The 25,780-nt window shown below is 38.5% G+C and overlaps 2 protein-coding genes across 3 annotated transcripts in view; one reads left to right on the top strand and one right to left on the bottom strand.

Annotated features, from left to right (window-relative positions):
* Positions 1–16,500, top strand: part of LOC119630453 (uncharacterized) — a 120,698-nt gene extending 104,198 nt beyond the window's left edge. Inside the window, exons 4-5 of the mRNA XM_038019953.1 lie at positions 12,124–12,318; positions 16,315–16,500. Coding sequence (XP_037875881.1) covers positions 12,124–12,318; positions 16,315–16,500 — 381 coding nt within the window. The remainder of the gene's footprint in view (positions 1–12,123; positions 12,319–16,314) is intronic.
* Positions 1–25,780, bottom strand: part of Spr (sex peptide receptor) — a 269,773-nt gene that overhangs the window by 207,699 nt on the left and 36,294 nt on the right. The window contains exon 2 of one of the 2 annotated variants that reach the window (XM_038019601.2): positions 13,935–13,969. The exons of the other annotated variant lie outside the window; for it this stretch is intronic. The gene's annotated coding sequence lies outside the window, so the exon portion shown is untranslated. The remainder of the gene's footprint in view (positions 1–13,934; positions 13,970–25,780) is intronic. 2 annotated transcript variants of the gene reach the window in all.

Genomic DNA, 25,780 nt, shown 5'->3' on the forward strand with positions numbered 1-25,780 from the left:
CCTACTAGATTAAATTGTTCCTGGACTGTCCTGGACATACATAAATTTTTTTTCAATATCTAATCACCTCATTTACGAGAATTCCTCAACAAGGGTACTTTTTATAAACAAATTAAACTCAAAATAAAGTGTTTCTTTGGCACGTGCACTAATTAAACAAATTAGCTATTCGAATCCTACCGAAACAAATTCGCTTTAATAAAGCACATTTAATTTTCACATGTTTTAACATGATTAACATGGTTTCTCACAAACTAGAACCACTAAAATGGAAGGAACAGAACATCTATACTAATATGATAATGAGGAAAGATTTGTTTGTTTGTTTGTATTGAATAGGCTCCGAAACTACAGAACCGTTTGAAAAATTTTTTCACTGTTTGAAAGCTACACTATTCCCGAGTGACATAGGCTATAATCTTTTTTGAAAAATATTAGGTATCCTTACTAAAACTCCAATAATGTAACCCAAGGTGTAAAAAAATTACCTAAAATATTATTTACATCGCGTGCCCTGCGAAAACTATTGATGATAGAATAAAATAATGTATCACGACTTTGTAGAACACATTATTATTTACAAAAAGTGTCGCGACAGCATATGTCTAACTATTATAGTATGCCGTAATAAGTGTTCTTTTATTTTAAAAATAAAACAACGTCAAATATCATTGAAATTCTTGTTGACCCAAGCGGAGCCGGAGTGGGCCGCTAGTCGTGTAATAAATTTATTTTTTCCCTTCCTATTCGTTGGTGGCCTTAGAGGCTATTCCAGCTATCCCCAAACGGGTAGATGAGCTCACAGGCCCAACCTGAGAGAATTTGCTAACACTGGCCCTAGAAAGAGCAGGGCTTCGAAACGGAAACGCGACCCACTGAGTGATCCAGCAAGAAACTCAGTAGGTTATTTATATTGAAACGCAAGCCGACCGTCGATTGGAATTGTAGATTTTGTTAAAAATTAACATGCATAGTAAGTGAGTTTTACTTATTTATTTATTTTGGAAACAAACAGTACAATACAAACGTATAATATTTAAAAAAATAGCTAAAACAATAACCAAATATGTTTCCACAATCATAATCGTATATAGGTAGAAAGTGAACAGAGAAGAGAAATTTAGAAATTTAAGTTACAAAAAAAAAACAAAAGCAACACAATACGCACATATTATTTTGTCCATCAACTTACACTATAAAACTATAATACTCATATAAAACTATATAATATACTAAAGGCCTCGCCGTAGTCGAAATTCCACTATAATTAATTGGAATTGTGAGTTTGTACACTATTTATGATTGTATTTTATACTTCTATAATCACAAATTTCGCCAAGACTACACTATAAAAAATATTAACAAAGACAAACAATATTTAATCTATTCTCAATTTGACAACAGACGTCAAGAACAAAAGTATGACAATAAATAGTATGCATGCGTGTGTGCGTCAAATACATGGTATGTAGTGGGTGTAATATTTTCTTTAATGATTTAATGTATCTTTTATGCATTATTAAAAAAAAAATAGCATTGTGCACTTCTTCTCTATACTCTCCATAAGTGTGGAAAATTTCATACTCCTCCGTCCGCGCAATTTTCGTAAAAAGGGATACAAAGTTTTTGCTTCACGTATTAATATATAGATGAGTGCAACGGATGATTTCATTATCATTTTAATTTATTTATAGCGATAAAACAGTTTCAAATTCAAGCTTCATTCATTTGCATACTCACGAGTTTCATCTACTTAAAAGATATAAAAGGTTTTTGTTGTCTAGAATGACAGTTTGATGTTTTTATTATCTTTACAAAAGCGGTTTTACGGTCGTCGGGTTTATGACCGAGGGCCGAGTCGCGGCGTATGAGGATTTAATTTAACCATGTATCCATCCGGTTCTTGAATGGAATCCAGGGGGTTGGTTTCCCGGGAGCTTCGAGCCTGTTCCAAAGAAAAAGATTCCAATTCCTAGTAAACTAATATTTTTAGCGATAGGCGGAATTTTATGTCCAATGGCGACGTTTAACACTTAGCGAGTGTGGATTCGTCCGCCTTGGACTTGTTTTTGCTGTACTTTCTGGACTGGAGTTCATTTTTTTTTTATTGCTTAGATGGGTGGACGATGGTTACTGGAGCGCATAGACATCTACAACGTAAATGCGCCACCTACCTTGAGATATAAGTTCTAAGGTCTCAAGTATAGTTACGACGTCTGCCCCACCTTTCAAACCGAAACGCATTACTGCTTCACGGCAGAAATAGTTAGGGTGGTGATACCTACCCGCGCGGACTCACAAGAGGCCCTACGACCAGTATACAATAATGATGCTAGTGCATTGTTTATTTTGGTATCGTTTCTGATGATAAGAAGCAACAATAGTACCAAAGTACGAAGTCATAGTAGCATGCGTTTTTTTGTATTTAATTCAGTATTTCAGCGTTACAGACTACTGTATATACTATTGTGTATATATATTGCTTAGAAGTGTCGACGAGCTCACGGCCCGCCTGGTGTTAAGCGGTTGCCAAAGCCCATAGACATCTACAAAGTAAATTCTGCCACCCACCATGAGACATGAGTTCTAAAGTGGCAGTTTTTATAGAACAACGGTCGCCCCACCCTTCAAACCGACACGCATTACTGCTTCGTGGCAGAAATAGGCAGGGCGACGGTCCGTTTATGGAATGCACTACCCTTAAGCATCAAACAATCGTCCTCGCCGGAAATTTTCAAGTTTAGATTAAAATCGCACTACCTTGCACATTGGCAACAATATGGCTCCTACGATATAACTGTTCAAGTTGCTACTTATTTTGTATTTAATTGCATATTTTTAGCATTTATTTGTATTTAATCGTATGTAAGTCTATCTTATATTGTATTTATTTTTCAGATGTGTATATAAGTATATATTTTTATGTAAGTTTATTAAGATATAGCACAGTCCATGTTAGTTTGCTTATTCCTTTCCCTTCAAGGTTGCCTGGAAGAGATCGCTTACAGCGATAAGGCCGCCAATTTATGTAATCGTCTATTATTTGTTTTATATGCTTACTCTGTACACGTGGTGTTAAATAAAGAGTTATATTATTATTATTATTACTTACCCGTGCGGACTCACAAGACGTCCTTCCACCAGTAACTTGTTTTTAATAGCTAAAAATTTAACGGGATAATTTTTATCGATACATAGTTTTCGAAGTAAAAAATAGTGTGGGGTTTTCGTGATCTTATCAGTCACTTTGAATGATAATAAAAAAACAAAAAAAAACTGTTGAATTTGTTTTAATTTCTCAAGAGAGCTTTCCCTGCAGCGCAGTTAAGATGCGATGCAATACGTCTTACTTTGAAAACATACCGCAGTTAATTCGGTGCGTTTTTTTGAAGCGAAAACTTCTTTAGTCGCTTTGACCACTTTTTGGTAGGAGAAAATCTTATGGGTTCGCGTCACCAACATGCTAATGCTACGTATACACATACGTACGTATAACAAACACATCACCATATACCTAACCGTGTGCTAAGCGCGTTTTTTGGAAGGTTAAATTAAGGTTTATCTTTAAACTTCGCGTCACCGACATATGTAATAGCACGATTTTGTGTAGTAGCATATTGTTCAACATTTTATTTATTTATTATTTATTGCTTAGAAAGGTGGACGAGCTCACAGTCCATCTGGTCCATTCGGCCAACAGTCGGTGGGTCACTTAGGTGCAAATACCCCAAATGTAAAGGATATTCCACAATATCATGTGGGAAATGCAAAGTTAACTTGTGTCTTAATAAAAATAATAATTGCTTTTTAAATTATCATCAAGAATAAAGAATGTACAAACATATTCTATTTTTTATTTATTTAGTACTGAGCTAAACATGTGGCATTGCATAATGATGTAAATTTCCATCATATAATTTTTTACTATTTTCATATTATATATTTACACTAGGATTTTTTAGATTATTTTTCCCTTATTATAGATCATCAATTACACCAGCCCGATTTATTTTACAAAATAAAAAAAAATTATGCAAAGAAGGGTTAAGTCGTTACTGGAGCTCATAGACATCTACAACGTAAATGCGCCACCCACCTTGAGATATACGTTCTAAGGTCTCAGTATAGTTACAGTATAGCTTCTTCTTAAACGCTAAAAGACAGTTAGTTTAAATTAAATTGAAAATTTATTTAAGTGGTTTTTTTTTAGTATTTGGAGGTGTAATGATATGATTGCTTTAATGCTTGATCTTCTAATGAAAATATACGGTGTATTTGAATGTCTGACAAAAAAAGGGTGCGTCTACTTATGTACGCGCGTAAGAAGTTATACTTTATTTTTATTAAATTTATTTCTTTTTTTTTATTTATATTTTAATCAATTTGAAAAAAAAATCGATTAAACAACACCCTCAAACACGCATATTGGACATCCCTTTTCATGACATCGTATAAATTCGGTGATTCTCGGTACGGTTCGGAAAGTTCACCTGCGGCTATATTCAGACTCGCCAAGTTACGTCGGTCGCATTGTAATGAGCGATTTAGTGAGCAACTTCATTCTGTTAATTTTGTGTGCGCGCGCATCGTAAAATTTCACTCTCATACATTTTTCATAACGCGCCTAAAGAAGTATAACTTCAATAATATTCACAATATTCAGCTTTAGTAGAGCGCGTTAGCGCGTTATCTATTACCAATGATCTTAAAGTATAGATCAGGATCTAATTAAAATTACTTACTAATATATGAAGATAACAATATGAAGCGCAAAATTAAACCGTAAAAGTATTGGTAATAATACCTAGTGAGTAATAGTAGAGAAATTAGATGGATATTAGTGCGAACTAATAGTTTTTTTTTATTAGCCTTGTAGGCAGACGAGCATGCGACCCACCTGATGGTGAAAGGTTACCGTCGCCCATGGATTTCAGTATCCAATCCGTTTTGTTGGGTTGTATTTATAATTCAAGATGTCTGGCGAGGTGTTTTGATTTGCGCGGATTAATTTACAGATCTTTTTTTTTAAATTGCCGTATAAGCAGACGAGCATTTGGCCCTCAGACCTCATGGTGACTGGTTACCGTCGCTCATGGACATCAGCAATGCCAGTAGCAGAGTCAAGCCGCTGCCTACCGTTAATACTCTCCACAAGCCTCGTTTGAAGAAGGACATGTGATAGCGCTCGGGAAACACCGTGGAGGGGAGCTCAGCTCATTCTATAGCCGGATGGTACGTGGCAAAAAAGGAAAGGAAATAATTTTTGAACGCGTACGTTCGGTGCGTATTTGCGACCCTCACTTTAGCAGAATCATTCGATATGAATACGTCGGGCATCTCACCATCTCGACCAGCGGTTCTCAACCACTGAGACAAATTACTGTCAGAAGCCCCTGTCGATTAATGATAATTGAATGATAAATTAGATAATAAGATAAATGATGATTTAGATGATAAAGTAGAATAGAGTTAAATAATTACATTATAAGATTAATGTTTTATGTAGATTATATAATACTTAAATCTAATATTTGTACGCTTTACTGGCAGGACATAGTGATACATTTATTAATATTAAGGACCATCTTTATTAACCTATGACCACAAATAATAATAAAATAAATAAAAGATTTGCATATATGATATTTTATTAAGGTAACACAGGATTCGCATTTGGAGATTGCACCTCTAGGGTAGGCATGGAGTAAATATGCAACCGTTTACTAAAAGTTACGTAAAATTCACTAAATGTACTTATTTAACTACCTTCATTTCTGTTATAAAGTAGGAAGGGAGTCGCGGCTTTTTAAAAAGTAAGTTCGTCGCTGAACAAAATGGGTTGAGAGCCACTAATCTCCTTATATAAGAAAATCGGTTTCTCATAGAATTTTCTGATGTGCTTCAAACGCGAACAAGTATGGAGCTTACAGAGCTTAGTGCTTAGTTACAGAGCAAGCAAGTCGTGACGTTGACGCAGAGACTTGCATTATACGAGAATCGATCGAGAGCTTTGTATAATAGATTCGATGATAAATGTAAACTTTGCGACAAAGACTTATTAGATTTTGAAAGCTTTAGACAAACCCAATGTTTCTAATATTATTTTTAGCTGTACGTGGCGTGACGTGTCACATTTGATCAGGTATTGACTATCGAAATCTTTGATGTCGCCAGAAATAACACAAAGCTATATTAATTTTACGATTATTTTTTTACGTACCTATTCGCTAGTGCCTAAGGGGCTATCCCTGCTTCTCACGAACGGGAAGGTGAGCTTACGAGCTCAATCTTTCGAGAATTTGATAACACTAGCCCCAGTCAGAGCAACGCTTCGTAGAATCTACTAGAGGATTGGAATCGCGACCCACTGAGAAGATCCGGCGAGAAACTCAGTGGGCTTTTTTTTTTTGGTCAGGAGGAGATCGCCGGACTCCCGCCCTCCATCCCCAGGGGAGGGCGGAAGTCCGTCGGACGCACGTCGGAGTCAAACTGAATAAAACCTCCTGTCGCTCAAAAGCCCATGTCCGAACCTCGCACGAGACAGAACTCATGAAAAGGCAAAGGGGAGAAAGCGAAGCGCTTAGTGCCGAGCACATCTCTCCCATCACCCTCCCCCAACTCAGTGGTCTGTGTCTATAGATTTATTTCTCTCATCGAACTCTTCGTCATAATCGACGAGTTCTTCTTTTAGTTGGTTATAGAGATATTGGTCTTCCTCTCATTTCCACTTTGACAGCGCACAAAGTAATCACTTATGTATCATTTATTTTTGGGCTCCTTCGTAAAATCATATTGCTTTTTTTTTAACAGTATTGTAGGACTCCGCTTCCAACAGTCAGGAAATAAATACACAGATTGCAATAGTTCACTTAATTGTGTATTAATTTATTTGTAACTCCACTTGTACAATTTTTATTGAATACACTGCTTTCTGTCTCGTTTTTTCAGACTACCGCTTTTTTTATTATGTCACGTCCCCACTACTGTAATTGCTTCCACCAACAGTGATATTATTTGGCAATCCGAAAATTACCTTAACATTAACAAATTTAATTTTATTTTACAACAAACCTTACAGTCTTAATGCTCGAACGAAGAAAACCAATCGAAATATTTACGCAATGAACTCACTTTTCTCAGTGATAAAGTATAAACGTCGTAAAAAGAAAGGTACTTTCAATTATTTTCGCATTCGTCTCGATATCGGTCCCGGAGATCGGTCGAGGTCACTAGACGGGAAAAAAAAAGAACTCCCAAAGGGTCCGTTCTCACACCGCCGATATGTCAATCAGAGCTCCGCAGTACCGCCCTACATGTGTCAAATGCTAAAAGGGATATTAGGTACAATGGATAGACGAATAGGCAAACAAAAAACACGGAAAAGAAGGAAAGAAAAGAAAGAAAGAAATCATTTATTCGCCAAGCATAGTGAAAATGAGTTATTATTTTTTTTTTTTTTTTTTTATTGCTTAGATGGGTGGACGAGCTCACAGCCCACCTGGTGTTAAGTGGTTACTGGAGCCCATAGACATCTACAACGTAAATGCGCCACCCATCTTGAGATATAAGTTCTAAGGTCTCAGTATAGTTACAGCGGCTACCTCACCCTTCAAACCGAAACGCATTACTGCTTCACGGCAGAAATAGGCAGGGCGGTGGTACCTACCCGTGCGGACTCACAAGAGGTCCTACCACCAGTGAAAAGGTTATTTACGTAACTACCACCAGTTATTATATAAAGTTAAAAGCAGCGTGTATGCTCTGTCATTATTTGACATGCGAATTTTAGTGCAGTGCAAGATAGTATAATATTATATAATTTACCATTCGTTCATCCATAATTCAACCAATAATTAAAAATTCCATTTATTTTCAATGTCGTCCCTAAGAAAATCATTTATGTGATAATAATTTCCACTAATAAATTTATCTTTTAGATTTTTCTTAAAATGAAAATCGTCTAAGTCTCTTATATTCTTTGGTAGTTTATTAAATATCCTAACGCTCATACCTAGTATACTATTATTCTTTAATGTAGTTTTGGATTTGGAAAACATAGCTTTGGAAAACATAGCGGAAACACCAATTCTTGCTTTGTTCGCTAAACGATTTTCTTTATATATATATTTTTAATATATATCTACTGTAGTTTTAATGCCCAATATTCATTGTTACAAAATCTATATAATATGTATAAGAGAACGTAGGTATATTCACCTAAAGTTATATTACGTAGTTAGTATTCTGAATCGGAGAAGCTTCAGACGCAGCTAGTGGCAATAGGTAAGTGCAGCTAGTGCCAATAGGTAAGCGCAGCTAGTCCCAATACGTAAATTTTGAGATGACAGTGGTCATGGTACACTTAAAGCACAAAATGCTTATAGTAGTTTTGCTGGAGAACTAATTACTTAACTCTTCAATTGTAGTCTTGGTGTTGCTCTATTGTAAGTATTGCGTTAGGTAATTGTATAGTTGTACGGGATTTGAAAGCGTCTATGGTCGCATCGTTAAACCCTGAGATGGTTCCCGTAAAGTACTCAGGGAAGCATAGCTTAAATACGTATGTATATACTGTAGGCACCACACGACGAGACGGCCATTTTGATTTAGGGCAGGGGACTGACTCCTACGAGGTATCCTAGGGATCACGCGGGGTATGTCGGACTTGTCGGTCTGCAGATGTGGGGAGCAGTCCGCGGGCCCAAGGATATTTTTAGGGCCCTACCACATCAAACGATTATGACTTTATTGGTAGGATTATTGGTAGGCAGCGGCTTGGCTCTGCCCCTGGCATTGCTAAAGTCCATGGGCGACGGTAATGTGCTCATCTACCTACAAGGGAAATAAAAAAAAACAAGACGGCCAGCCTTAAGCAAACAAATGGAATCAACTCGTGCCTTTCAGATAATTTCGCGGCTCAACACAGAATTGCAGCAAACATCCTTCCTAGTGAAGTTTTTTTTTAAACACAAGTGTTTTAATTTTTCTAATGAATTACGTACTCAACAAATGTTCACGATTGACTTCCACGGTGAAGGAATAACATCGTGTAATAAAAATGAAACCCGCAAAATTATAATTTGCGTAGTTACTGGTGGTAGGACCTCTTGTGAGTCCGCGGGGGTGGGTACCACCGCCCTGCCTATTTCTGCCGTGAAGCAGTAATGCGTTTCGGTTTGAAGGGTGGGGCAGCCGTTGTAACTATACTTGAGACCTTAGAACTAGTATCTCAAGGTGGGTGGCGCATTTACATTGTGGATGTCTATGGGCTCCAGTAATCACTTAACACCAGGTGGGCTGTGAGCTCGTCCACCCATCCAAGCAATAAAAAAAAAAAAGTAGTTATTAAATAGACCGACCCAAACACGGCCTCAGAGATCGATCGGCCTTTATAATTTAGGTGACGGTGACTTCGAGTGACGCGGACTACTGTTGGCTGTTAATAACAGTGTTACTGCGTGATCAGTTATAACGATTTTACATATGTGAACCATACTTGGATATATAGCCGGTAATTCGGAACTGAACTACTCGGGATACGAAACTTAAGTGTGATGAAAACGGACCAAATAGATCCTTGTCAAAATTTCAGCTGACAATGGGAATACAAAGCCTTAGAAACTATAAGAGGGGTCGATGATGTGAGGAATTTCGTAGGTTTGGGCAAACTTAAACAACACAAGACAGAAAATATATACACCTGATATATATAAGACACCTGATATTAATTAACATTGTCCTGGATATTAGGAATAAAAGGCGTAACCAAATCGCAGATTACCACGGAGGACCCTCTTCAAATCCCGTTCTGATAAAGATACGCCATGGTCCTCAGGAAACCCTGGGTATTGCAGTTTATACAGGTGGTAAATACTCAGCAAAAACTCTATAAAATTGTGTTTTAGACAGTAAAAAAGAGCTCAAGAGACGAATTATAACACAACAAAGACATTATGGACCTCACCACATTGACTTAGACGCAAACAATTCCCTGCGAATTTCCATCGAAATCATCTGACTTATCTCACGCCAAAGCAAAGTTCCCGATAGACCACACTCCATAAGTCGTTTCGTAACAAATAGACAATGTCTTCTCCAAATACAGACGACTGAACAGCATAATGGGAATTCTGAGGACTACATTTAACCGAGATAAAAGTATCTTAAGTACGGTCAAGTCTCAGAACGCTGATAGTGATAAAATAGTGGGCATTTCCGACCGAAAGCAATATATACGAGGTCCGAATCTGTTTTATACAGCGCAAAACGATTTTATAATTTAACGCAACGTAGCGTGTTTCGTTTTCGCAGCGCCACCCACGCCACCAGAGACAGAAACAGGTGGAGAAAGATCGTGTGAGAGAAAATGATGAAGAAAGGTAGTCACGACCTTCAGCATTGAGGAATACGACCCAAGGAAGAGGATTGTATTTCGAAGTGGACGTCTGAGCAGTGAAGCTAGACCCAAGAACGCCACTGTGAACTTTTTGTTCCATTAATGCGTGGCTTTCTGTCTTATTGCAAACGTTACGCAGATAACGCCTTTTCAGTCAACGTTCTCTGTCTCTCTCACTCAAAACCAACCCGATCTGCTTCGCCTGATGTGTGTACAATCTAACTTACTCTGACGTATAAATTAAAAACAATAAACAGTATTAAGAAAGCCCTCCACTTTGGTCGGTACATCCTACCGTTTTACTCATCTCCGCTGCGACATAGTCACACGTTTTGATCTCATCTAACCTATTAATATCCAATCGGTAATTTTTAAAATCTTTATTTTTGGGTTTTGCTGAATCTCCTACGAGGTCCCTCTCCGAGACAGGAGAGGCGGGAGGGGTTACCGAAGTCAACACTGCAAGAGCAGGCGGTGACGCTGATTTTCCAGAATACCACCCTAGATTAGAGCGTCTTGCCAAACAGTTCCTCTTCGTTGATAGCAACTCTGCAATTCCCTAGAGTGCTGTTAGCATATCGCGCGGACCCGCCATCGATTGCATTCGCCTCTAGATCCCAGGGCGGCGTCACACCCGGACCACTTACAACCTTGTAGGAAGCAATGGACCCTCGGATCTCGCTAGCCGCGATCGCGCACTGCTTTTTAATAAATTATATTTACTTAACACATTTTTTAATCAAATAAAAGCAAGAATAAATAAATAAAAATCGCTTTTGTGGAAGTTCTCGATGTGAAACAGGTTTTTGTGTATTTCAATATACAAACTTGATCGAGAATGCTTGTTCGTTTTTTTTTATTCTTTCTAATCTTTTTTTCATAATTCATTTCAGATTTTCATAAAATTTAGTATACAGGGGATTTCGGGGGCGATAAATCGATCTAGCTACGATTTATTTTCAGAAAATTTTGTTTTAATTGTGTTATCAATAATCAACTCTTCCCGACATCTATTGGCGAATAATAATACTATTTTTCTTAATTGAGGGCAACTAACCGCTTTATAGAGACAACAAGATGGCGTTATCAAAAAATAAAAAAACGACCAAAGCCCGGTCATCATCTAGTCTCATTTTAAGCGAGTGAAGCCAAAAAAATATTTGCTATAATGAATTTCTTACCTACGAATTAATGTCATGAATTAACCCGCGTAACTTTTTTAATTAGATCAATAATTATAACATAGATATTCCCGAACCAAACTCAATATACACTCGCGAGCAAAAGTTTGGAATCACTTACTTGAAATTGATTCCGCGCGATCTTGTGTACTAAATATTTTTTTGATAATCATAAAAATGAGATCATTTTAAAGGTTGAACTCTTAACTTTAAACTGATACCAAATTCATTCAAATCGAGCCAGTAGTTAAGGAGCTATTCCGGATTAAGTGAAGGAGGTAGGAAACAAAGGAAATATGGAAAAATAATGAATGCATAAAACAACAAAAATTAATAAATAAAAAATTTATTTAGCCTTAAAATTAAATGTCAGTAGTTTGTGTTCCCTTCCCTTGCCCTAATAACTCCTCGAAGACGATTCTTCATAGACCTGATCAGCTTTTGAATTGATTCTTGTGGGATACCTTCCCACTTCTCAATCAACGCCGATTTCAGCTCATTCAGGCATGAAGGAGCAGAAGTTCTGGAACGAACCCTATTCTTCAGTTCATCCCACACGTGCTGAATAGGATTCAAGTCAGGGCTGAGCGCAGGCCAGTCCAATGTGGCGATATAGACTTCTTCGAAGTATTCAGTTGTTCCACGGGCAGTGTGACAACGAGCGTTATCGTGCTTAAGGAGGAAGCTATCACCGGCATATCCCGCATAGGGAACGACATGTTCCAGCAGAATATTGGAAATGTACCCGTCCGAAGTTGACCGCCTCCTCGTCCCCCACCAGGCACGAAAACAAGCTCGGTTTTACCGTCGAAGGAAATGCCGGCCCACATCATACAAGAGCCGACCCCATAAGCCACTGTTTCAGCGAAACAGCACTGCGCAAATCGCTCCCCAGGCCGCCTGTAGACCCAACCTCTTCGGTCGCTACCATGCAAACACATCCTGCTCTCGTCGGAGAACAGGATTTGCCTCCATTGCTCAACCTCTCAATTAAGATTGGTACGAGCAAATTGAAGGCGTGCTTGTCGATGAGCTACCGTGAGTTTCGGGCCTGTGACAGGCCTTTTTGGAGTCAGATTCGCTTGCTTGAGTCGTCGACGAACTGTCTACTTGCTAGCTGCTACCCTACGAACATCTTGGAGCTCCTGTTGGACGTCGACACCAGGTTAATGCCGATTTCGGAGAGAGGTTAACACGATAAAACGGTCATTCCTCTCCGATGTGCCCCGGCGCCGTCCAGATCTTGGTCTCGGGATAAAGCTACCAGTCTCTTGAAAGCGCTTGCAAACTTTTGAAACACAGGAATGGCTTATTTGGAGCCGACGAGCGACAATCCGCTGGCTGAGCTCTTCTTGCAATAGGGCTACGATTTGTGCTACTTCTGTAGGTGTTGTCCCAATTGTCGTACAAGGTAAAGGGTCAAAAGTAGCCGAGATATGTACCAGTCAACGTGTGAAAGTCGACTGATAAAGAAAATCCGATAACAGGTGCTTTTATAGGGGTCAGTAGGCCGCAACTCGCGACGTATCAAGCAATTGAAACACGTCTTTTTCGTTATTCCTTCACTTAATCCAAGATAACTTCTTAAATACTGGCTTGATTTTAATGAATTTGGTATCAGTTTAAAGTTAGGAATTCAACCTTTAAAATGATCTCGTTTTTATGATTATCAAAAAAATATTTAGTACACAAGATCGCGCGGAATCAATTTCAAGTAAGTGATTCCAAACTTTTGCTCGCGAGTGTAGATTAAGGTTCAAACGGTTTTCCGTAACCCCATCAAATTATGTAAATTTTCAAGAACTGTAACTGAGTTGTCGAGCGAAACGATGTTTGGCGCATAATCTTAATTAAGATACATAATTGTATGGCTTCGAGTTAATATTAAATTTTACAACAAAAACAATCACGTTGTATGAATCATGGTGCCGGCGGGTACCAATTTTTCTAATGAAATACGTACTTAACAAATGTTCACGAATGACTTCCACGGTGAAGGAATAGCATCGTGTAGTAAAAAACGAACCCGCTAAATTATAATTTGCATAATTACCGGTGGTAGGATGTGTTGTGAGTCCGCACTGGTAGGTACCACCACCCTGCCTATTTCTGTCGTGAAGCAGTAATGCTTTTCGGTTTGAAGGTTAGGGCAGCTGTTGTAACTATACTAAGGCCTGCAAGGTGGGTGGCGGTAGTTACGTTGTAAATGTCCATGGGCTCCGGTAACCACTAAACACCAGTTGGGCCGTGAACTCGTCCACCTACCTAAGCAATATAGTGTTTTATCCTTGAAAAGCATTCAATGTTTATTTTCAAGTAACTCGAATTGGTAAAATATAACTTGAATTGTAACTTACAGCTCAGTATTTGTTTTCACTGGAAGCCGCGGCGCCTGTAACAATACGATGGAATTGCATTATAAAGTTCGTGGAAGTTATTTCTGGGCAGAGTCACTGACATAGTCCGTGGGATTAGCTAGCTGAAGTGACAGTGGGCATGTCAAATAGTGCGAAGATAGGACAGTCGATAGACAATACACATAAATTAGTTATAGGTAAGAAACTCAAGCACTCAATAAAAATGTTTACGGGCGTCGACCACTAGATGGCTTCGCTTCGATTACTTTCTCACTGCTCGTGTAGATGGCAGTAACATATTACCTATCCTATATTTTATTTATAATGAAGTGTTTTGTAAATTTTCAATAACAAATAAAGACTTGTATGCTTTATGATTTTTTTGTGTTTAGTTATACAATAATTAAATGCCTTAACTTTAACAATATGTAAGTTTAGGGGCATCCGCTACAAGATGTCGCTAGTTGCCATAAAAAAAATTGTCTTAAAGTATTGCAGTTTCAGCGCTCTGGGACGGTCCATGGACCAGAAGGATCCTCGAGTGGAGACCACGTCAGCAACGCAGTGTGGGACGACCGCCTACCTACCAATGGACCGACGATGTAGAGAAAATCGCTAGGTCACGATGGATGCAGGTAGCAGCGGACCGATCAACTTTTCTTCTTAACTATACTAATATTATAAAGCTGAAGAGTTTGTTTGTCTGAACGCGCTAATCTCAGGAACTGCTGGTCCGATTTGAAAAATTCTTTCAGTGTTAGATAACCCATTTATTGAGGTAGGCTATAGGCCATACAACATCACGGTAAGGCCAATGCGAGTGGAGTACCAATAAAGAATGCTTCAAAATAGTGATTTAAATAGCTCCTTAACATTCTATAATTCAAAAATATTTTCACCGTCTACGTAAATGAAGTGGGGGTAAAATTTAGCGTTATGCCAAAGTAACTATTTCACGCGAACGGCGTCGCGGACAAAGGCTAGTTAACATTATTTTTTATTTCAATTAGATTTCTACACGCGATAAGCAAATACTTTTTTAAGTGAATTGGTAATTTCTTGGAGTGTTACTCTACCCTAGTAAAATCCTTCAAGCGGGAGACGCTCGTGTTATATAAACCTACCTAAAAAAACCTACGCCATATTTTATCCTCTGATGTAAAGAACTTACGCAACGTATACTTTACGAGAAATTATGCTAATCCTTTCTCCGTTTTTTTATTAATAATAAAAGCGTTATGTGCTACTTTTTTTCCCACGATACAAGCGAAAGTGTCTTTTTTTGTGTGCGTATTAAAAAATAAAGTTTTAACATCGTTCGCGCTCAGCGTGGCGATCATAAAAATGTGGCGTAAAATATATTTTTCGGTTTTTTTTTTGTCATGAAATGTACATATTTTTGAATAATATTCACATGTATTATCGTTTTTACCGTGAGTGGTTTCCGTCGCCCATGGACGTCAGCAATTCCAGGGACAGAGCCATCCTGCTGTCTACCGTTAAGTACCTCCCGCGAAGCAGTTGGATGATTGGTCTGGTTCGTACCGCAATACAGAGGATAATTCGACAGAATTCCTCATTTAATCCCAAACCATCCGCATACACGTGTTGACAGTATCCACTTCCTTCATTTTTTCCCTCCCTCCGACCTCACTGCTCCCTACCCCCACCCTTTTTCCCATATCATTACCACCCATACATGTTTGATTCGTAAAATTTAGCTAACAAAAACAATAGAACAATTTAGAGAATTTTAATCGGAGATCGAAGCTTGAAAGCTTGTTTGCGAAGTTCGGTATGCGGAACTCAGCATTATGGTCGATTTAAATATCGGAAATGTTAAAACAAACAAGGGAAATGCCGAGCTAAATTCATATTGAATGTTTTCGCTCAATACATTCATCTAACTGTTATGTTGTTTGTAAGGTTTCTTGTATCTGTTGTTTGTGCTCCAAATGGAATGGAAACAACCCGGGCTTGTGCTCCAAATTGAATCTGCTTGTGTTTTCATCGTTTGGATCAATGAACGCTCAAATTTGGGCTTTGAAAACAATTAGAATGGAAGCATTTAATTAGGTGCTGTTAAAGCTACGGTCGTACTGGTAGGTGAGCTCCCGGGCGTAATCTGAGAAAGTTTGCTAACACTGGCCCTAGCAAGAGCAGTGCTTCGCCCAATCTACCACTGATTTAGAATCTCGATCCACTGAGAAGATCCGACGAGAAACTCGGTAGGTTGTGTCTATGGGTTAGGTTGCACGGCGAATTCTTGTTCGAGAACGATGATCGGTGCTTAGAGAGTCTAAAAACACCGAAAGTGGAATCCGAAGAAAGGGTTATTGTGGGTAGTTTATGTTTTTCAAAGAAGGGTTGTTATTTCCAGACAATAAACACAAGAACTATTGATTCCCTGAATCAGATCCTGACAAATCCTTGGTACCGCAGCTACTACGATCGGGCCTATAACTTGTATTCTAACGAGAATCGAAAAACTCTTAACGCGACCAAGAAAGCATTCATGGGAACTCTTGAACATAATTTCTCGCAAATTCATCACTATTCATACTAAAAACACTATCCAGACTCTCGGAATTTCCGTGATACGTTTGTCGATCCCGAAAAACTGCTAAACAACTCATGTGCCTTAGCGGTTTCGTTTGTTAGCGAGCCTTCGAGACAAGCTACAACGTGACCGGTTTGTTTAAATGGCAACACGATTCGTAGAGGTTAAGTGTTGCCAGATGTCATCTGATTTCCATAGTAATAAAGGCGACCCTTTTTACTAAAATCACATTTTTATTATTTCAATCTAAGCTCCGTCGCGTTTTAATTACGCAGTGGAGGAGTTGAGGCGTGTCGTTTGAGGCCAAAGGGTCTGGGTGCGTTTTCAGGTATACTAGTGGTCCCGCAGTAGTCGAAATTCCGCTATAATTAATTGGAATTGTAAGTTTGTACACTATTATGATTGTATTTTATACTTCTGTAATCACAAATTTTGCCAAGACTACACTATAAAGTATTAACAAAGACAAACAATATTTAATCTCAATTTGACAACAGACGCCAAGAACAAATGTTTGACAATAAATAGTATGCATGTGTGTGTGCGTCAAATACATGGTGTGTAGTGTGTGTAATGTTTTCTTTATTGATTTAATGTATCTTTTATGCATTATTTAAAAAAAAAATTAGTATTGTGCACTTCTTCTCTATATTCTCTTATAAGTGTGGAAAATTTCATACTCCTCCGTCCGCGCAATTTTCGTAAAAAGGGATACAAAGTTTTTGCTTCACGTATCAATATATAGATTTCTGATTTCTTTACTCTTGCTGGGCAGACGAATTATTGGAGAATAGACAACAATACACACCAATCTGGAAACACGAGATTCCCGTCGCATACGAAGAGCTATACCACGATGCTACGTGCTACTTGCCAATAAAAATTCAAGTTAAACCCTACCACTGTTAATTAATCGGAAAACAAATCTTATTCTGACTTTTTTACGCTGTAATTTCGTTATCGCGTATATTCTGAATACTAGAAATGTGTAAATATTTGCACAAATAAATCGAGATTTTCAAAATACGGCAACATTTTTACGTGAATCGGAAAGGAAGTAGCGGTTCTTGTGTTGGTAACACATAATTTCTGTGGGGAATAAGGATCACGTCACATGTCGTCACGCGCGCGCTCATTCGAGATGTATTAATGGATTGTTTTTCTGACGGTAACTCAACTGTGACACGTTCAAACACAAGTTTCGTTGATTCCAGTAATCATTCATACAGACGCACGTAATAATTAAATAACTGGGAACAAATCACGCATGGTCATCTGGACCCAAATTAGTATTCCGTGTTATGGGCACCAGAGATTGACCTACGTTTAAATATATATATGTTGAAGAAGACACAATTATTGACACCATCGTCAGACATCATAGAGGCGAATAGGGTGATCGAAATAAGAGAAATATTGAGTACACCAATCACGTTTGTTGTCTTAGAACAATTTAGTCTATTTGGAAGTCGTCGTGGCCTAAAGGATAAGACGTCCGGTGCATTCGTATGTAGCGATGCACCGGTGTTCGAATCCCGCAGGCGGGTACCAATTTTTCTAATGAAATACGTACTTAACAAATGTTCACGATTGACTTCCACGGTGAAAGGAATAACATCGTGTAATAAAAATCAAAACCCGCAAAATTATAATTTGCGTAATCACTGGTGGTAGGACCTCTTGTGAGTCCGCACGGGTAGGTACCACCATCCCACCTATTTCCGCCGTGAAGCAGTAATGCGTTTCGGTTCGAAGGGTGGGGTAGCCGTCGTAACTATACTGAGACCTTAGAACTTATATCTCGAGGTGGGTGGCGCATTTACGCTGTAGATGTCTATGGGCTCCAGTAACCACTTAACAACAGGTGGGCTGTGAGCTCATTCATCCACCTAAGCAATAAAAAAGCAATAAAAAAAAAGAGATCTTCTCTTTACTTTAGCAAACAAAAACGAATGACAGTTCTTACGACGGAGGCACCGCTCTTCAAGAAAGCTGGTTGGTAAGTGTGATGGCATCTACGCGCCCCCATCGGCTAGGCTCTGTCGTACATACCACAATCGTGCTGCTATCTCTCGGGAATCGTGCTGCGTTTCATTTATCTACCAAACTAATGTTTTTTTTTAAGAAATTTTATGACCTGGTAACTAAGATCTTTAAGTCATGTCTTATTTTAATTTATATTCTTATTTTTATTCTGGAATACCTAAGCGCAATATTGCATTAAGGTATACTGTGGCGAGTGAGCAACTCAACTCGCACATCTCAACGCAGCACCGAAATCATACGATTTTACGTCACATCAGGTGATGCGAGGGCCGTGTGCAAAGACTGTTAAACCACGCCCCCTGCAACATGTCGCCGGCACATCTTATTTGTCGAAGTGGTAAAGACACAAGATGGCCACGCTTTCATCTATTGTTCTTCAGTCGGAGGACATGTTGAAAGGGGCGGCAACTCCTGCGCAAATTATTATTGACTACAACTTATAGTTCTAGTTTTGGTTTTCACTATAAATAAGATTGTGCCGTAATTGTGCGACAGACCATCTGGAATACTTCAATACCACAATACCGAGTAAGTACTTTATATTATATAGGTTATAATTTAAAAATCTAGTCTAAGTTATCAATAATAAGTTCAATATTAAATTAGTATTAGCAAAACATATTTTTTCATTAAAACATTCGCCTCGGAATACCTACTGTACCGAAACCACAAGAATCTCCTTGTAGATCCAGAGACTTACCAAACAGTTTCGTAACAAATTAATAATAATCCTGAAAGCAAAGTTTCAAGAGTACAGAAAAGCCAATTAATATTCTAACACTAGTACAATAGCTTTATAATTCCTTAATAAGAATGGTTATGAAACGAAAAGCTCTCAAACTAAATCTTATTTAACTAACAACATAAGAGAGCTCTTCGGAAGTTCGTTAAGTAACTTACAAATGACGTAAAAATATGACATAGCATCGACATTTTTAACCGACTGTATGTTTTTTTTTTATATCTGTTACCTCATAACTGTTGACTGGGTGAATCGATTTTGATGATTCTTTTTTTATTAGAAAGCTGACGCTTCCCGTGTGGTCTCAATTTAGTCCAGTTCTGATAATGGTATCCATGAGAAAACTATATAAGTCTTAAATTTGCATTAAGTACGTACGCGTCAAATAGATGAATAACTCAATAACTCAATATCACGCCAACCGATTTGCAGTGCGACGTCACGCCGCGCGCTTATTCACAAACTCTATACAAGCGCAACATGTGAATGTGTTGAACGCGAGCTACATAGTAGGAGTAGTGGGGGTGTCAGGTTGTTTTCGTTACGGAATTTCTTGATTCGGTCGCTGTGCTCAAAACCGCGATAGAATCTATGCAATAGCTTAAAAATATTAACATTCTGCACTCCTTCTCTATATTCTCTATAAGTATGGGAAATTTCATACTTCTCCGTCCGCCAAATTTTCGTAAAAACGGGTACAAAGGTTTTGCTTCACGTATTAACATTTATAAATAATACACACCGTTAACAAACTACCTATGTGCTTGTAAAAAAAAGAGAAGATGATAATATCGATATCGGAACGCTAAGTTTCTCGAATCGATTTCTTTCGGGTCATTGACCGTCCCTCTTATTCAAATAGCAGTCTCGAATCTGCTGAAGTTATTTTAAGAAATACTGCAATCTATTGAAGCTAAAATTCCGGGTCTGCGAAAAGCAAACAGTCGTCAGTCAAAGTTAAAACTACTTAATTATGAATAACATAGTCTTCGTGGTCTATTTTATAGATGCTAGTTGTATTTCTGTCGAATGAAGCACTTAGCAATGGTGGTAGGACCTCTTGTGAGTCCGCACGGCTAGGTATCCACCCTGCCTATTTCTGCCGTGAAGCTGTAATGCGTTTCGGCTTGAAGGGTGGGGCAGCCGTTGTAACTGTACTGTGACCTTAGAACTCATATCTCAAGGTGTTGGCGGTATTCACGCTGTAGATGTCTATGGGCTCCGGTGACCACTTAACACCAGGTGGGCTGTGAGCTCGTCATCATTTCACAAATAGAAAAAATAAATAAAAATAGCAGAAGGGCGGATGAGCTCACGACCTACCTGGTGTTAAATGGTTATCATAGCCCATAGACAATTACAATGTCAATGCCGACGTCCACCTCGAGTGATGGGTTTTAAGGTCGCAGTTTTGGCAGTACCTAACGAATTTTATAAACATTTTCAGCGTTATTCAGTCGTAGCGTTGGCCTAAATTCGTTTGACACGGTCCCGTCGAAGTAGGTTGTGGGTATAACAACTCCGGCCTATGTCATGGCTGCCAGAGAAATTGATAGACAAGAAGACCACAGAAAAGAGTTGCTTACAGAAGGTCAACTATTAAATTTGGTCTTATATCCATGGTAATATGATCTCTTAATGTTCGTCGCAATAGAGAGAATTATATTGTTTTTTTTTGGAGAGTAAATTTAATTATTATAGATAACACTGAAAACTTTGATTATGCTAAAAAAAATTGGATTTAACAAATATTCACATACATAAATAAATATGTTCTTCGTTCGTTATAAATTTAAACCGATTTTAACATACCCACACCTTGTGTGGAGATAACTAAAGCTGGTTTTCAGCCAAGACTGGGGGTAATGATAAGATCCGCGATTGGTGAAGCTAGTATAACCCCTCAAGATTACCAGAAGGTAGGTAGGTAGGCACAAAAAATTACACGAACACATCGCTCAAGCTGGTTTCGGACTACGCTATACTATAGTGACATATAGTATAGCAGCGTATACTTAGCCAATAATATATAGTACAGTATAGTGTGAACATGTCCATAGCAACGTATGGTGCGCGATATAGTTGTGTTATGATATATACTATATGCTATTATATTATAGCGTAGTCTGAAAGCGGCTTCAGAGTACTAGGTACAAAAAAATCTGATTCCCTAGTGTGTGAGAAGCCATTAATAAATGTGAATCGTGCCTGTACGTATGATTTTTATATGATCACGAAATCCGAATTAAGGTTATTTATTACATTTTATTACATTTCAACGGTCTCGCGGCCGATCATCCACAAGGTGGACAGACTTGATTAAGTCATCTACGAAGTGTTCCCTTACTGAATGCACACGTACCGCCACAAATAGACAGAGATGGAGAAGTCTCTCAAAAGCTGCAACCAAGCATTAAGACACACGTAACCACGACTACTCCGCCAGGAGCGTACGACTGAGAAGAAGAATTACGTTTTGTAATGGTAATTAAAATTAAGATAAGTAATATTAGCTTATTTATTATTTAAATAGTTTATTGATTTTAATTTCGACATAAGCTGAAAGAGATAAAAAATTCGCAATCTCTAATGAGAGTACTGTTATATATCTGTACTGAACCTTAAAATGCTGATATCCTCGAACCGCTGACTAGACGGTTCGAGGTAGAGACTTCAGAGGAGACCGGAGAACAGTCAGTAGGGAGTGAACTGTCTTAGCGTACGGGTGCCGCTGCCGGGATTGCTCCGAGAGTTATCATCCATATTGTATAAATCAAATAAATAGTTCGTATCCTAGAAGTTTCCGTTTTTAAAACGACCTCAGAGTAATTTCCCACAACAATACCAAATATAGAGAGATTTGCACTTACTTCTGTACCATCCAAATGTACCGCATAATTTTATAGCAACGTTTTATTAATGACCTGTAATTTAGGTTAAGAGAAAAAATAACGAAAAATTTGACTCCATTATTTCAGTTCACGTTCGCAACTCGCAAATAAAGCAGCGGTTCCATTATGGCCCTTTGACGTCGAATTAGGGCAAGAACGTGGTGAAGTTTTTAGCGCCTCCGAAATCAGAATGTGTCCAAATAATAATGCGACAGTACTTAAGCATCTTACTGGTTTTACTGGTGGTAGGACCTCTTGTGAGTCCGCACGGGTAGGTACCACCACCCTGCCTATTTTTGCCGTGAAGCAGTAATGCGTTTCGGTTTGAAGGGTGGCTGCCCCACCAGTTGTAACCATACTGAGACCTTAGAGCTTATATCTCAAGGTGGGTAGCGCATTTACGTTGTAGATGTCTATGGGCTCCAGTAACCACTTAACACTAGGTGGACTGTGAGCTCGTCCACCCACCTAAGCAAAAAAAGGCATCTCCCAAACATCTTCTGTTCTATGATAGCTGCCGCTGTAGTTAAGAATGTAATGGTCTACTAATATAAATCTAATATAAAAATTTAATAGGCTGATACAGCAGATGGAAAGCCTGACGGTAATGTACTCCAAATATGTATTAGTAACATGGCTACCAACATTGAAGCCAGTTTAATCAACAGCGGCTAATGTAAGAGCTCTAACAAAACAAAACTCCCAACAGTAGGCTCGAAACGTTGTCCAATCAGTCCTCGTTTAAAGAGTCCATTAACCTAAACCATCTGTATAAGCTCGTACGTTGTGCCCGGGATGAGATAAACTAACGATGACGTCATAGTCGTTAAACATTTACGCACTGACATAAGGCGGTTAATTAAGTGGAAATAAATGTAGAGCTCGCTTTATGTGCCAGTTGGAATGCTAAAACGGGCATTAATTAGTATATGGCTTAATCCTTTCGGGAGTGTCAGGGGTTTGAGGGCTGCGGGGAATTTTCACGAAACCGCTGTAGTCTGGCATAGTTATTTGGCGTTCGTCACTTCGTACACAGGAGTGTCTCGCGGTCAAAGTTCAGTTTTAAAACTCCTCGTGTGCCGCTACGAGGTCAGTTCGTCTGGAGCTATTTTTAGCCGACTTAAAAAAAGGGGAGGTTCTCAATTCGGTTGTATGTTTTTTTTATTACCTACTAACTTTTGACTGGGTGAATCGATTTTGATGGTTCTTTTTTTTTATTAGAAAGCTGACGCTTTCCGTGTGGTCCCATTTCAGTTTAGTCCAGTTTTGATAATAGTATCCATGAGAAAACCATATAAGTCTTAAATTTGCATTAAGTACGTGCGCGACAAATAGATGAATAACTCAATAACTCAATATCACACCAACCGATTTCGATGATTATTGTTTTTAGTGTATATTAATTTGTTTTGGACTACTTTTTTTTCTATTTGATGTTGGTTTTTGTTAAAGCATATCTATTTACAATTATTGCTTTTATGAAAGGCAACATTGCCTTGTTAATGACCACGTCAATGTTTCTGTTTTACAGCGAAAACAAGTCAGAGGCTGCCGGGCATGAACACTTGCGAAGACATTTGGCGTCACACGTCGTATCACCTTTATTGGTCCATCGTAGCGAATACGCTGTAGTCCGATTTGATTTGCTGTTTGAGATAATGGCGGTGGAAGGTCTTGTAATGGGAAATTAGGATAAAGATCTTACAAAATGACGCTTTCTGCACAGTGAAATGATGCCATAGGCTTTTTTGATTGGCAACGTCCATTTTAGAGATTCTGAACTCCCTGAGACCCTGAACTCTGACATATCGTTCATTCTTAACGGGTTTTTGACGTGACAACGTCTTATAATTCGATGGAGCCGGCTGCACGCACGAAAAAATATGACTCACGCGGCGTTACCTCGCTCTGAGGCGTTCCATTTAAGGCTTGAAGTGCAAGCGAGAGCGCGCAACGAGCGACAAAGAGGCACAATCGGCCTCCGCGTTCGGCAGCTTTCGACATCTGTCTCTCTCCTACTTGAGTGAGCGATGCATCCGCGTGGACAGCTGCTATACAATAATACATTTACATATTTTCGTCAATTTAGAATTTTAAATTTTAGTTGTAAAAAAAATATGACATAATTGTATTTATGCGTACAAATAAATGTAACTTGATCAATTCAATGGTGCTTTCCATTTACCTCCTTCTCTATATCCATACAAAATATCTAACAAACAAATAAAATTAAAATTTTCTTTTGAAAAATGAAACCATTCCATCAGTATTTTCTTATGACGTTGTCACGTTCAACTATCGTCAGTAAACCGACTTTACAGACAACCGACTTTTTTTTCCGGACGAGTAACACGGGACCGATAGATAATATAGTATCACATTGGCACTCTTAGCGCTTCAAAGAAGCTCTTAAAAGATAAGCGCGAATAGTAAAGCCCATTTTATATATCTCCAGTCGAGTGGACCGAATTGGAAATAAAGCCCACGCCCGATTCTCAGATCAGTTGCTCATGTATTAAGTCATGTATTGTATGAGGTCGCATGAGATATTTTATGAGGCACCCCAACCTATCTGCATGCTGGGCTGGTTATAAAGCGTTTTGTATGTACATAATTTTGTGATACAATCTTAAGTGTGTTCCGATGGAGGTCTTTTTATAAATATAGATCTTTGTATTTTTGTTCTTGAAGTGCCGCGAAAACATTTCACTTTATGATCCAACAATATTTTCGGTGCTTGCTTGTTAGGAAATTTTATTTTTAGGCCTCAAACGGGCAGATAAACTTCCTGCCCACCTAGTGCTAAGTGTTTATCGGAATACCCCTCACAACGAAAGAGCAAACCCACTTCGAGGCTTGGTATCGAAGTTCGATTGTTTTTCAAAATGACTCATACATTTTTTATTTTTTATTGCTCGTGTAGGCAGATGAGCATACGGCCCACCTGGTGGTAAGTGGTTACCGTCGCCCATGGTCTTCAGCAATGCCAGGGGAAAAGCCAAACCGCTGCCTACCACCACTCTTGTCCATATTGCCCTTATCCCAAATAAGATTGGCGCACATGCCCTTTTTTCAATTCAGGCCTATTATGCGTCACCTTTGCACGACATCCTTCTGTGGCATATCCTCTTTCGTGCAGTCCAAGTATTTTTAAGACCATCCCTCGTCATTATTATACATACCTTTATATTCTTAAAAGCGCTGAATTCTATCTGATGATTGACACTGTTATTAACTTGCGCTATCAAGCAAGTGCCTCAAATGTATCCATCGCTAATTCCATCGTTCCCATTAAGGACCGGACCAATGAAATTTGCTCACCAATCGCGTTTGATCATTGCCCTTATCCTCAAAACTAAACGACAATGCCACATACGACTTAATCAAGCAACATTCAATCCGGGAAGAGCATAAGTTATGAACTCCGTAACAAGATCTAAGTACACACCCCAATAACTTAATTTAACTTCGAACACATAGGAGATAACTTACAACAAACATACGTAATTTAATATGTTTGTTTTCGATTTGATTGATTGTAAAGTTTCGGGTGATTCTATTGAAACTACGCTTGATTTGTATTGTATTGATTTGGATTTGTGAGTAT

The sequence above is a fragment of the Bombyx mori genome, chromosome 24 (assembly GCF_030269925.1).
Source record: "Bombyx mori chromosome 24, ASM3026992v2".
NCBI lineage: Eukaryota > Metazoa > Arthropoda > Insecta > Lepidoptera > Bombycidae > Bombyx > Bombyx mori.